This window comes from Lactuca saligna, chromosome 1, assembly GCF_052625555.1.
Source record: "Lactuca saligna cultivar CGN05327 chromosome 1, ASM5262555v1, whole genome shotgun sequence".
In the NCBI taxonomy this organism is placed as follows: Eukaryota; Viridiplantae; Streptophyta; class Magnoliopsida; order Asterales; family Asteraceae; genus Lactuca; species Lactuca saligna.
Genome location: NC_136417.1, coordinates 68,352,509 through 68,367,061, shown reverse-complemented (window position 1 = coordinate 68,367,061; position 14,553 = coordinate 68,352,509). Strand labels below are relative to the sequence as shown.

The 14,553-nt window shown below is 38.2% G+C and overlaps 1 protein-coding gene across 1 annotated transcript; it reads left to right on the top strand.

Moving 5' to 3' along the window:
• Nucleotides 1-11,573: 11,573 nt before the first annotated feature.
• Nucleotides 11,574-14,052, top strand: LOC145007932 (F-box/FBD/LRR-repeat protein At1g13570-like). The gene is made up of 5 exons (XM_078966551.1): nucleotides 11,574-11,788; nucleotides 11,870-12,386; nucleotides 12,459-12,626; nucleotides 12,797-13,002; nucleotides 13,812-14,052. The coding sequence occupies exons 1-5, from the start codon at nucleotides 11,574-11,576 to the stop codon at nucleotides 14,050-14,052; spliced, it is 1,347 nt and encodes a 448-aa protein (XP_078822677.1).
• Nucleotides 14,053-14,553: the final 501 nt, after the last annotated feature.

Here is a 14,553-nt window from a genome sequence, read left to right as displayed (position 1 = left end):
TTTCCTAAAGCATGCCCCACCTCCACCCACCAATCACGTGCCATATCCTTTAGGAGGTAGGAAGCTAGTCTAACCTTGTCCCCTTCGGGACAATGGCTGGTACGAAAAGTGTTGGTAACATCTGCTAACCACCTGTCACTCGCAATGGGGTCTCTAGCCCCATGATAGTCTGGCGCTCCACACGCCCAAAATTCCCTGAAGGCCAGAGAGCAAATCCAGATCAAAGCCACAATCTCAACGCGAAAGACGCTCAATATCTCATCAAGAATCTCTAGAATATCCTCCTTGACCGTGCCAAAGATCATAAGAGTCTGATCAAGGATACTGCGCGTAATCTCAGACGTGATGAACTCCCCCGTCTGGTCATCAAGCTTCCCGACTCCAGAACCTGGGCATGAACCCTCTCTAACACCGAAGCTGCCCACTGGTCTGCCTCACAATACCATCATACTGAAAATAGACCATAAAACTATCAAAATAAGCATCAATGTGCATATCAGGAAAATCATAACTACACAAGCTCCCTGGCTTCATTGTGTCCCTCCTTGAATCGAGTACGGATCCTCTGCTTCCATAGTATGGTCCCATACTACCTTCCACATCTATTCGTACTTTCCTCAAGAATTGCCTTAGCTCAGCCAAATTGCTCTATAACTAACCGATCCCTCATAGCTAAAGCTCCCAACACTAAATCTCATATTAGGTTTTCCTAGGGCAAACTCCACACCACTAACCGCCATCAACTACAGAAGGAACTCATGCTAACCACCTCTAGCTCATGAATACAATTACATATTACAAAAGCAAGATAATTCTTCTAATGAGAGGTCTCTCACTACAACGGTTGGACTCAAACAAGAGTTGTGCAATAGAGTTAAACCTAACCTTCTGAAATTATTTAGTTTCCATAATATGTAACTTTAGCATACTCTCTTACTAACTAGCTGAAATTAGCAAGAACTCCTAAAATCACAAAGCAAGCAACATTTGAGCATCAAGTAATCAGAACAGAGCATAACCTAATCAAGCCATCCTATTAATGACTGATCAGCACTAGCATGAAAATCTATAAGCTCAACAAGTAGGAATACAAAGGCATCTCTCCTAGATCCTTAGCCCTAATCTAGCATGCGATTCTTATATTCATAATTCAAAACATATCATAACATGAATGGGTATTCTGGGATAACTTACTTGATCTCGGCTGATTGCATACACCACACCCTTTTCTCTTTTAGAAATCCTTTATATAAAAATGTTTTTCTTTTGAAAATTTCTACCAAGTCCTTATTTTGAGTTCAGACACACCCGAGAGTGTGCTCGAATCCCTTAAACCAAGACTCTGATACCAACTTGTAACATTCAAAAATATGATCCTAAAATTTTCATTTTAATATTAGATAAAATAGTATTTTCCAATCTCATCCAAACATTTAAATAAAACTAATGTATCAATTGCCATACAATCAGAGTAAAACATCATAAGCGGAATCCCAGTGGTGTGAACGACTCAATCATCCCAAGCTCTTCCTTATACAATCGGAAGTACCTGAAACATAAACTAAAAACTGTAAGCACAAAGCTTAGCGAGTTCCCCCAAAATACCACATAGCTAATATACAATAAACGTATAGTGGGCCCCGCCCGACATCGACCTGAGCTCGGTAAACGAGCCCTGCCCAACATATAATAACATATATCAAATAAACACATAGACATGCAATAATCACATAGATACATAGCATACAAATATTCATCAGGACCCGCTCGACGTCAGGCCTTAGTGCGGAAAACATATAAACACAAGCACATACAAGAGTCACAAAGACAACTAGCATACTAACAACATAACATAAACATGGGCCGACATTGGTGCCTTCGATCCGCTAAAAACGGTAGGGAAAATCACCTCGAATACAGAATGATAGCTAAACAGATACCGACTCCAAATATCGACTCTACTCAACCCTAAATAGAAACGATTTCCTTAAATACAACTTAGAATGCCCAAAAGCCCCTTATAGGTCAAACTTGGTCAAATACTAAAGACAATGTCAAAGTCAACATCCCTAGTTGACCCAACACGCCGAGTTGTCCTTTAACTTGCCATATTTCTCCATTAATCTGCAAAGTCGGGAAGAAATTGATCCAACTCGCCCGAGTTTATCAATAAACTTGCCGAGTTCGCCAGAAACCCAACATCTTAATTCATTAAGCTGACATTATCGAAACTAAGAGCTTCACAGCTCAAATCTCAACTTAAATGGAATATAGAAGGGTAAAGTTTCCAACTTTACCCCTAGGAACCACCAAAATGGGTTCAAAACCCAAACCCTAGGCTTAAAAGGGTGAGGACATAATCATTAAGTACTAAATTACCAAAGGTATAGCCCCAAACTGCAGATCTGGCCCTTAAAGCTGAATGGCCACATAAAGTTTCCAACTTTATGCTCATGCATGACTAGGAGAGGCTCAAATACTCAAAAGAGGCCAAAAGAAGGACTTAATGAATGCATGAAGCCCTTAAGACCATAAAGTTGGAACCTTTATGCCAAAAGAGCTCATGAAGATCTTATATTTGAAAGAATAAACATTTGGGACGTCCTACTTCCCCAACAACCACCCAACCATGGCCAAAAGCATACAATGTAACCCACGAAGAGATCTAAGCAATTATTAAGCAAGGTGAGAACTTGATACCTCAAAAACTTGGCAAATGAGATAGTGATTTTGGATCCAAGACTCCTTCTTCAATCCAAGTAACTCCCAATTCCTTAGCTCCTTCAACAAGTACCAAAAAGGAACACTCGAGGCTCTCCTCAAGCTCACACACTCAACAATGGAAGGTAATGCTCGATTTTAGGGTTTTTGGACAGAGGAGGCTGGTAAGGAGGCCATCCAAGGGACTTAAGCCCTTTAAATAAGGTGCAACACCTTAAAAATTAGGGTTTCCTTCCTAGCTGCCAATTCGCCGAGTTGACTCATTAAACTTCACGACAAAAAACAACTCGACACGCCGAGTTGAGGCTTCCAACTCGCCGAGTCTTCCAAGAAAATATAAATAATTGGAAAATAAGTTCATACTGGAAACCAGGCATTACAAATACCCCACAAACCCTAAAACTTAAGGTTTGTTTCGGACATGAGTACGCCCAACGTACATGTGTGTATGCCTAGCCTACTAGGGCACACCCTAGTGGGCTTAGCGTACCCACATGTACTCTTAGGGTACCACTCCTTCTCCCAAAATTACGATATTACCAGTAGGGCGTCTTGCAACTATTTATTTCCAAAACAAGGAACTAAATGACATACTTTAAAACCAAGAGATGGATTTGAAAATACCTGAAAACTGGGGTGTTACAGGATGGAGGTGGTCCAAGCGGGACCCACATGTGGTTTTTATTTTTTCTTCCAGCTCATCAAAATTTTCCAAGATAGCGAGTCCCACGCAATTTGTATTTTAGCTTCATCATGTATGTATTTTTGTTTTTTTAAATGTTTGGCATTTTTGAGACTTTGAATATGCATCATACATAGCTTTAAGTAGTTGGAATCGGCTGTTATCCTTTTTTTTTTTGCTGATGGTTCTTCTCGAATAGCGTCCGATGTACGCTCTTTTTTAATATACAATTTTTGACCCACATAGTAAACTATAACTGATGTGGTAGGGTAATTTTGAGGTAATATTGTGTACAACTTGTACAATAAGCTTAACTGGTATGATAGCTAGTGTATTTTTTGAATTATGGGTGTTCAAAATTTTCTAATGTATTGTTGGTGACGAATAAACGATTTCTGAGGTTTATTGAATGTACGAGCAACACAATTGTGTGTACCAACAGCTGCTCCAATTCGTAAAAATGTACACGAAAATGCACAGCTAGAGAAGGGTTTTCTGATAATGTATAAACAAACGATGGGGTAAAACTCATAAAAAAACTTCTTTTTTTCTCAACTTTCTGAATAAGTTATCAAAAAGAGTGATGAAACTGATATGAAATGTCTTTGCAAACGTGCTCGAAATGGACAAAAAATGCAGCAGATCTAGGAATCTGATCGAAATATATATGAAAATACTCAGAAAATGGGTTTTATGATAATCTGAGAAGGTAAAAATTCATAAAAACTTATTTCTTTCTCTAAGCTTCTAAACAACTTTAAGTAAAGTTGTACATAGAAAATCATATACTAAATGAGATTTTCAAAAAATATATGAACTGAAAGTGGGATAAGAACCGATAAAAAACCTCTTCTCTATCTGTTTTTATATGTAATATATATATATATATATATATATATATATATATATATATATATATATATATATATATATATATTCTCAAAGTTTTTAAAGAAAAAGCCAAATCCGTGTTCACAAACAACTTAAATGAAGTTGTATACAAAAAATCATCAACAAAAACGATTTTTCTTTTGATAATGAGCTGATAAAAGAGGTAAAAACTTGTAAACAATCCTTTTCTCCTTAACTTACTGAATAAATCACCAAAGTGTGAGCAAAGATAGGTTAAGAACTCCAAAAAGCTTATATCTCCACAACTTACTGAACACCCCATCAGAATATAAACAAAAAATAGACCTGGTAAAGTCTTTTTAAACTTGAGGGATGTTCAAATGGACAAAAAAGAAGCATATTTAGAGAGTTTAGCTAAAAATGGAGCAGATCTACTGATCTGAATGAAAAAACTAAACAAATCAAGAGATCTAAACAAAAAACGCATCAGGTCGACAAATCTGAAAGATAGCTAATTAGATTAAGACAGATCTTGGCAAGAGCCAAATGGATATGAATAGATGATGGTAGAAATGGACAGATATGACCAAAACTTGAGCTGAAATGCAAAAGATCTGAACAGATCTAGGCAAGAACAAACATGAAACCAAACGAGATGGTGGATGCTTGTTTGAGTCTAGGATGGGGCTAAATGATGCGACATGGACCTCCGACGAATCTTCTAGACATCTGCTACGACGGAGATCTGGAAATCACGGAACAAAATCATTAGAACAACCCTAGGGACTATGCCTCGGGAGCAGGCTCTGACGATCAAGTTAGATCGGTTGGAAGAGATGCGATGGTTCCTCTTAGCTGGAGAGAACCATCTTGGTATTGGGGGTAGTATATGGTAGTTGTAGGTGGAGGGTGGCGGCTAAGCCAACCGGACGAAGTCTAGTGTGGCTGCTGAGCCAAGGAGAAGAGATTTAGGGTGGCAGATGAGCCACTGGACGAAGTCCTTTTCTATGGAGTAGATACTGTTCACTTTATAGGGGACAATTAGGTCAAGGAGAATAGGTCAGGCCTTGGGCCAGCCCAATTCGAGCCCATCTAGCAAGGAGTTGGGCAAGACCGCCCGGAGGCGCTGGGTGAGGATGGCGGGCTCGCACCAGGAAATGTTGGCATGCATGCACCAGGAAAGGCTAGCAAGGGAGCGCCTTGTAGGGCTGGCAGGAGAGCACCAAGCAAGGCTTGAAAAGGAGCTCTAGGCAAGGCTGACAAGAGAGTGCCAAGCAAGGATGGCATGCCATAGTAGTCTAAGGCATACTAATGGACCTAATATCATTATCAGTAAACCTCTCCCAGGTCACTATAGTACGCTCCGCAAGAGAATATTCAGTCACCACAAATTTCCACCAATCCTTCGCTCCCAAGCGAAGCAGATTTAGCGCAAAACGAACCCTTAGATTCTCTGAACAGGAGCAAGTGTAAAAATAACTTTCAACATCAGAAATCCATCTCATTACAACAATTGGGTCCTGGGTCCCATCAAACTCGGGTGGCTTCATGTTGTTGATCTCCCGGTACCACAACGAATCACCCTCTACGGTCTTGCAGCAGCAACGACTGCAATGCATACGATAACAACAACCTTAGTGACGGCGGCATAATTCCTGTTAAAAGTTTCAATCAGCATGGTCTTAATAGACCCAAACATCTATGCTATAGCCCCTCTAATCACCCTGACCACCTCAGCGTCAATAATCCTATGGATCTCATCATTACTGGCACTCGGCCTCTCGGTGTCACTGGAGCTTGAACCTCGGGTAACCACCATACTGAAACACATAAGAAAACTATCAGAATCATGCTAAAGCGCATTCACAAACATCCACACACTCCTAAAATCTCCTTAGCTCCTTAAGACTCCTTCTTGATCCGCATACGGATCTTATGCTTTCAATAGTACCTTCCACACCATCCCATATTTGTATCAAGTCATCCTCTGAAGACCCTAAGTCACAGGGGCTCTATTCCTCAACAACATCTATACACCTGTCTTGTCGGTTCCCTAGAACCACTACTAAGTATTTAGGCACCCATCCTAGGCTGTTCCCCAGCACTGCTCCGACTTACAAGACCTCCGTTATCCTCTTCATTTGCTTCGCGCACGCTAATCGTACATAATACAATACTCGATAGACAGTCGAATAAATGATTCTACCTCACATCCATTACCTAAAAAAACAGGAAGAAAGGCTAAATGCATTCTAAGGCTATAAAATCCTAACTATGTACAATTATGCAACATACACCAAGAAAATAGCAATGACAAATTCAATATCATAAGAGCAAACTCCTAGGCTAAAGGCATTAAAATCAGGCAACCTTATCACACTTTTCCTATAGGATCCTTAGCCTTCACTCTCTGGATGATTGTACATACTGCTTCAATGGGTTTTTCTCCTGTAAAATATTTGTTTCTTTGAAAAGTTTTTATGAAGATCTTCAGATCGTTAGTTTGAGTTTGGAATTCCCCTAGAGTTCATCGAAATCCCTTAAACCAGGGCTTTGATACCAACTTGTAACATCCACAATTTCAACCCAACTTTTTTTTCTTCCATTTTTAGATTCATATAAAAATACCTTTCATAAAAATTATCCCAAGAAATCATAATATCAAATACAAATCCACATAAAATATCAGAATGTCTTAAATTATCCAGTAACAAAATCTCCCAACGCATGTTTACAATCAAGCCTTAGCTTTCTTGCGATCCTCAGAGGTACCCGAAATACATTTAATCAACAACTGTAAGCATAAATCTTAGTGAATTCCCTAAGATATCACATACAACACCACACATAAAACAACTATGGGTTATCAGCAACCCTGGAGACTACCCGAAGTCTCAATGGGCAACAACATACCCTGTTGGTTATTAGCAACGCTAGAGACTACTCGAAGTCTCAACACATATAAACAACACATACACAACATCATCACTTAGACCCAGTTGGTCATCACATATATATCTATACACAGCTTGTAACGCCTGGTTCCTAGTACGCATTTAAATTACAATTTATTCATTTTTGTAGAGCAACTCGATGAGTTGGGATCCCAACTCGTTAAGTAGAGATCAGAAGAGAGACGTGAGTCTTTAAGTAACCTACTCGACAAGTTGAGAGCCTCAACTCGACGAGTAGGCTGGCAGGGGTGAAACCTTAATTTCGGGGTTTTGCACCCTATTTAAGCATCCTAGTCCCCACATGTTGGCCTCATTTCCAGCCTCCAAGTCCCAAACCTTAGATCTAGAAACCCTAATGCATTTGTGAGCTTGTGAGCCATTTTTGAATGAAGTTTTGTGTGTGTTGAAGCTTGCGAAGGAAGGAGAAGCTTGGGGATTCAAGAAGAAGCTAGTAGATCCAGAGACTCCATTTCATTCTCATCATTTCCTGGTAAGCAAGTCTCAAACTTTCTTAGTAACTTCTTACATCTCCTTATTATCATCTTATTGGATTTTTGGTCCAAGAAGCATGACCTTTAGGAAATGCACATCCCAAGTTAGTATTGTTGGATAAGGTGTCTAAGTCCATAACTATTTCTGGTAAATACTTGACCCGACCCGGCATGGTCCATTTGGGTTGCATGGTACCATGCAATTGGATAAACTAAATGAGAGAAATAAGACATATGGTTTATTAATATATTATAAGTTCTAATATATTAATAATATTATTTAATTAGTTTTGATCAAGAATTAATTTAGAATTAATTAAGTGATCAAAAGAATAACTAATTAAATATATGGGTGGATTATATGAATCTTCCATATCTTATATAGTGGGCTAAAAGGCTTCATGGATTATCAAGTTGGGTTCCACCCATAGGATGCTCCATGGAGTTAACCCATGGATTGAGAAATGAAGAGTCATGTTACATTAGGGTTTTACCTAATGCAACACACTATATAAGGACCATGTCTCTCCCCAAAATCGGCTAGACAAGAGAAACAAGAGGGCTTGGCCGAATTTTGAGTGTGTTAGAGTATTCTCTCAAGTTTATACTTTGCATTTGGTGTTGTGTGAAGCACTTGAGGCATCACACTTGAGGTGCTAGGCTCACAAGGTTTCAAGGGACACTTTCAACAACAAGGTATGTAATTCTATCTATTATTCAAGTTAGAATTGTTCCCCATGTATGCTAGATAGGATCATAGCCTTGGAAATCAACTTTGCATAATAATTAGACAAACATAGATCCAAGGTTATTAGGGTTGCATGTAAACTTAGGAAGTGTTAGAATGCTCAAAACCCAACAAGTATATCATCAGATCTGGAAGCATGGAGTGCTTTCATGGCATAAAGGTGCAAAATTTATGGCCATTGAAGCCCCATTCAAGTTCTAATATGTCATTTTGGCCTTTTAAGCTCCAAAAGGCCATGCATGGAGAGAAAGGTGGAAGCTTTACGTGTTCATGTAGTGTCTAGGGTCCAGATCTCAGTTTGTATGCTTTAGCTTAGAGTGTTGATGGCTTGTAGACCAAGATCTAGGTCCTAAAGATTTAGGGTTTGAGCTAAACCCATTAAGTAAGGGTATTAACGGGTAAAGGTTGAAACTTTACCCTTAAAAGGACATTTTTAGTGTATATGTGAAGTATGAAGCTCATATCTGAAGAGTAGAGGCTTAATCCATTAAGATGAAGCAATAGACTAAGGAACTCGACGAGTCCATAGAGGGAATCGACGAGTTAGATCATATGCACCGATTCTGTAAAGGGTAGAACTCGACGAGTCTATGTAGGGACTTGACGAGTTTACTCGTTTTATCATGATTCTGCTAAGCATGGAAACTCGACGAATCAGAGAGATGACTTGATGAGTTGAGTCAACTCGGGGTGTTGACTTTGACTTTGAATGGACATTGATTTTTACCAAGGTTGACCCGTGAAGGGGTCTTTAGAAAGGAATGGTATCTAAGGGGTTGTTTTTGTATAGGGGTGAGTAGAGTCGGTTGCAGGAGCAGTGACGTTCACCTATTTCACCCGACATTTGATGTGAGTTTTCCTCCAGTAGGAACGGGTCGAAGACACCAATGCTGGCCCGTTTATGTATGGTGGTATGTACTGGACTAAGGTCCGATGCCGGGCGGGGCCCGATGTAGGTTTATATGTTTTTCCGGATCTTGATCCAATGCTGGGCGGTACCCGATAAATGTTTGTATGCTTGATTTCTTTGTGATTCTTGCATGTGATTGTATTTGTATGTTTCCTGACTACAGTCTGATGCTGGGGCGGTTCCCGATGAATGTTTGTTTGCTTTCTGGATATCGGTCCGATGTCGGGCGGGGCCCGAGGAATGTTATATGTCTATGATTATGTTTATGTGTAATAATAGATATGCTCATATGTATGCCGAGCTTTACTCAATGTCGGGTGGGGCCCACGATATGTTGTTATGTGATTATGTGATTTTGTGATATGTATATGGTATGTGGTAGTTTGGGAAGACTTACTAAGCTTTGTGCTTACAGTTTTCAGTTTTTGGTTTTAGGTACTTCCAGTAGCAAGGGGAAGAGCTCAGGATGATTGTAGTGCACACACCATTGTTTAGCCTGAGATGTTTATACTCTTATATATATTTGACAGATGTTATGATATTTTGAGATACACAACTTATATTTGTATATAATGTTTGATGACTATGGTTTTCCTAATGATTTAAAAATGAAATTTGTGGGCTATATTTTTGGGATGTTTCACAGCTATTCTACCACACATGTAAGAATAAGTGCGGAGACTCACCTGGTACCGATGACTAATAAATCTCACTTCCGAACTGTCAGAACTAGACTCTGTCTTCTGAAGATGCATAAGGTGAAGTACAAGTTGGATCCAAAGACTAGAATGCACCACCTTCTTCTCCAAGAACTTCCTTCTCTACCAAGAATGCCCAAGAATCACAAACAAGCTCCAAAATCACACTTACAAGGATATGGTTCGATATCTAGGGTTTGGAGGGTATGGAGGTTGGCTAATGAATGTCCAAGGGTGGTATAATGTGTTTAAATAGGGGTGAAACCCTAAAAATTAGGGTTCGGCATCTGCTCGTGTACGCCCGACGTACTCCCTCGTACGCCTAGTGTACGCTACCTCCGTCCCGACTCACTTATAGGCTTACGCCCTACGTACATGGCTAGTACACCCCGCATTAGCCGAAAATCCTCAATACTTGATTTAATAAGATAAGTAGATTGGTACCTCGAGATTTGGGATGTTACAGACATATAATACCACACATAGTATAGTGAGTTAAAAATATTAAAAATAAATTGCTAAAATATTAAAAATATTAAAATTGGTTAGACTATTTGTTGTATATGTAGAAAAGTAAGAAATTAATATTTTAATAAAAAAAAATAGGGTTCACACTGTTGCTGCTGATATATAAACACGGAAGTTCCCAAATTTTGACATTTTAAGCCTGCCAATGAACTCTTCTCGCTCAGTGTTTTTGTCGAAGTGATGATGGGTAATTAAGTTTCTATCCAAAAAGCTCTATGTTTTTATGTTTTGAAAGTCACATGTCTTTGATATCTTTTGTTCATTCTAGTTGATCAATACGTAATTCGTAAACGTTGTTTTTTTTTGGGATATCGCTGTCATCTATCACTTATCATTGGAAACAGAATCTAGAAACCCATTTCGAAAAGATCTTTTGTATGCGGTTCGAGAGGTCCTTGGATAGTTGTTATTTATGCCGGGAATATGAAGAGGTTAAGCTAGGTTAATTTTTCAAGTCGTCATGTAATTTCATCAGTCTTGAGTTGATTTAACTTTTTTGTGTTATATGGATTCCCTTTAGTACAATGTAATCGATTAGTCGCCTGTGTTTCTCCTCAACCAGTGCCACCCTACGTTTTTTATTACAATGCAATTTATCATTATGTGACTACTCATACACCTTTCTATTTGGATTTCTGTTAAGAGTAATCTTTATGCATGTAATCTTAAGGGCGTGAAGAGATCATTAGGATGCGTTTGTTAAACCCATTATTGAAGACACTTGGATTATTATCTATATATTAAGTTCACAAAACATAATATGTGAGTCAAATTTCCTTCAATCATTAAATTATATGTACAACAAATAAAACAATATCTTTCTAATGAGTTATGTTAAAACACCCAACCCAAAACCTCCATTGATAATAAAAAGATCTTATTATTATGAAGAGTACAACCAGAAATGTCAAGTTGTTCAATGTTTCTTACTGCTTTCCATTCTCCTTGCATGAAATAACCAAGTCCCCTTTGTATTTTCTGATCACCTAATGACAGCGAATTATAAAAGGAAGTCTGGAAGAGATAGAATCAGTAACTTGCCAGAACACTTAATAGCCTCAATCATAGAGCGTCTCCCTATTCAAGATGCTGTAAGGACATGCATTATATCTAAAAAGTGGAGGTACATATGGACCGAAATGAGGAAGCTGGTTTTTGATAACAAGTTCTCAAACAAATTTGCAAAAAATGGAGCTTTTGGTGGGTTTATAAGTATCATAAAACAAGTCTTGACCCTTTCCAAAGGTCCTATCTTGAAATTTTCAAAAAACGGAGCTTTTGGTAGTAATGAGTTTATAAGCATCGTAAACCAAGTCTTGACCCTTCACAAAGGTCCTATCTTGAAATTTCATCTCCATATACCAAACATATTTCTTGATAGCTTCGAAGAAGTCGATCAATCGATGTTACTCTTATCAAGAACCGGAGTCAGGGAACTCATTCTTGATAGTTCAAATCGATGTTATGAACTTCCTTCTTACGTGTTTTCTTGTCTAGAATTGACAAGGTTGATACTATACAACTGTTTCTTTAACCCACCACTTAAGTTTGAAGGATTTCTCAATCTTGAAGAACTTATTCTCCGTCATATTGATTTTGGAGCTAACTTGTGTGGAACTAAGATCAACTTACCACGACTTAAGAACTTGTCTCTGGGTTATTGCAAAAATGTTTACAATTTGAAAATCAAGGCTACAAATCTCTTCCGTTTGGCTATCACTGCTTGTCCCGATGCGATGTTGGCCACAATGTTAAGTAATTCTAAAGTTAAACGTTTTTGTATCGACGCTCAGTTTCTCAAGGTATAGATAATTCTCATGTCTATCTCAAATATTGTAATTTTCTTGTCATTTAATCTAACTTTCACTTCATAGACATTGACTCCAGAGAATATTCCAAAGTGGCTTCAGCAGCCGGACAATAGTTTAAGGTATTTGTGGTTCCGAAAATTTCATCTTGTTGACGTGGATCAACTTCGTGGTGCTCTTTGTTTGCTTCGGAACTCACCAAATATAAAGACACTGGGGATGTATCTGGAGAAGGTAAAGTAACGAGTGTTAAAAGTATATTTATTTTGATTATAATATTATACAAGTGTTATATGCTAAAGTGCGGTTGCATTTTAAAGTTATTTCAGAAGCCTCGAGTTAACATAGGACCTGCTTCAAGTATTTTGGAATCTCTAAACTGCTTGGACTATAAATTGTATCAGTTGCAAAATGTTGTTATAACATCTATAGAAGGATCAAAACCAGAAATGCTTTTCATAAAGCTTCTTCTTTCCCATTCCCCTTCTCTCGAAAAGGTTACCATTAGACCAAGTGGATCTTCTAGTGTTCAAGAAAGACTTGACATTGCGAAGGATGTTATGTGGTTCCCTCGAGCCTCACCAAAAGCCAAAATTATCTACTCGAATCCGTAATTATGTAATTAAAAATGTTCAACTACATTGCAGTTTAGCTTTATACTTTCATCCTTATGAGTATATTCGAATTATCTTTCTTTTCTTTTTATGCCCGGTATATATGTTTGCCGTTGATTGATTTTTGATAAAAATGCCAAGTAGGATGGATTTTTTTTTTGTTGCTTTATACTTTGGTCAATCTAAGTTTTTACCTACTACTCATTTTTTGCTTTTGGGTGGTGTGTGTTAATACTTATAAAAAGTTGTACACTTGAAGAAGAGACTGATGATATGGGATTTAGTGGCTGTTTGTTAGCATCTGTATTATTCATATCTGGATGATGCAGAAGTCTAGGTGATTCATATCTGGATGATGTAGAAGCCCGAGTGATATAGAGGCTGTATTATTCATATTTGGATGATGTAGAGGCGTGGATGATATTCATATCTGGATGATGCAGATGCATGGATGATATAGAGGCTCTGTATAAGTACGTATCTGAATGATTAATTGATGTTTGGTCAAACATCTCCATGCCTATATATGAATGGTGAAAATGACCATTTTAACCCTATGATATTAGGCCTTTTTTTGTGCCATTGCCATGTCTAATATTCAAAATCCAGCAATAACATGTTTCAGCAACAAAACTAGTAAACTACCACACAAGTAGATCAACAACATAACAACAAAAATTAAACAAGAAAATAGCATATTTCAACAACATAGAGAAGAAAAATCACAGCAAGAAGATATAAGATTTCAGCAACATCTATTCTTATTATCTCTAATTTGTTTTCATCAAATTTTGGGACATTTCAGCAACATATTACCTCATTTCAAAGCATATAGAGCAGCAAAACCAAGAGGGATAAAGATCAAACACAAAGACTCCCAATATTCAAACAAACAAAAAAAGAAATGCAATCCTACATCACAACAATCTAGCAACAAAAACGCAACAAAAAAAAACATACATCAAACTGAGAATCGGTGGTTGAAGCTTGATGGAGAGAACATCAAGAATATAATCGGAGGAGACGAAGCCGGAGGTCGGAGGTGACGAAGACGGAGATGTAGAGGTGTTGTCGGACGTCGATTGTAACGCCCACAGATCCGGGCTAGTCAATTTAAAGGCAATAGGGGTCAAAAAACAACTTTTCGAAAAAAAATATTATTTAGAATAAATAATCTTAACCAAGTTGTAGAATATGTCACAAGGTTTCCGTACATATAAAGAACGCCGAAATCCGAGTTATAACGAAGAAGTTATGACCCGTCGAAGTTTCGCGTCGGAACCGGCACGGCACCGGGAAGCGTAAATAGTAAATTTATGATAGAGAGAGATTTAGCCTTAGCGCTCTAAACGAAAGTCGTAGAATATGTTAAACTAAGAACATCGATAAAAAGAACGCCCAAATCTGACTTCGTATGAAGAAGTTATGATTTTTCGAAGTTTCGGATTAGCGGTGTACAACCCGAAATTCAAATTTTAGATCGATTGATTTTTAGCCGACACAACCTAAACAAGAATCGAAGATCTCTTTATTAGTAGCGTAAAGAT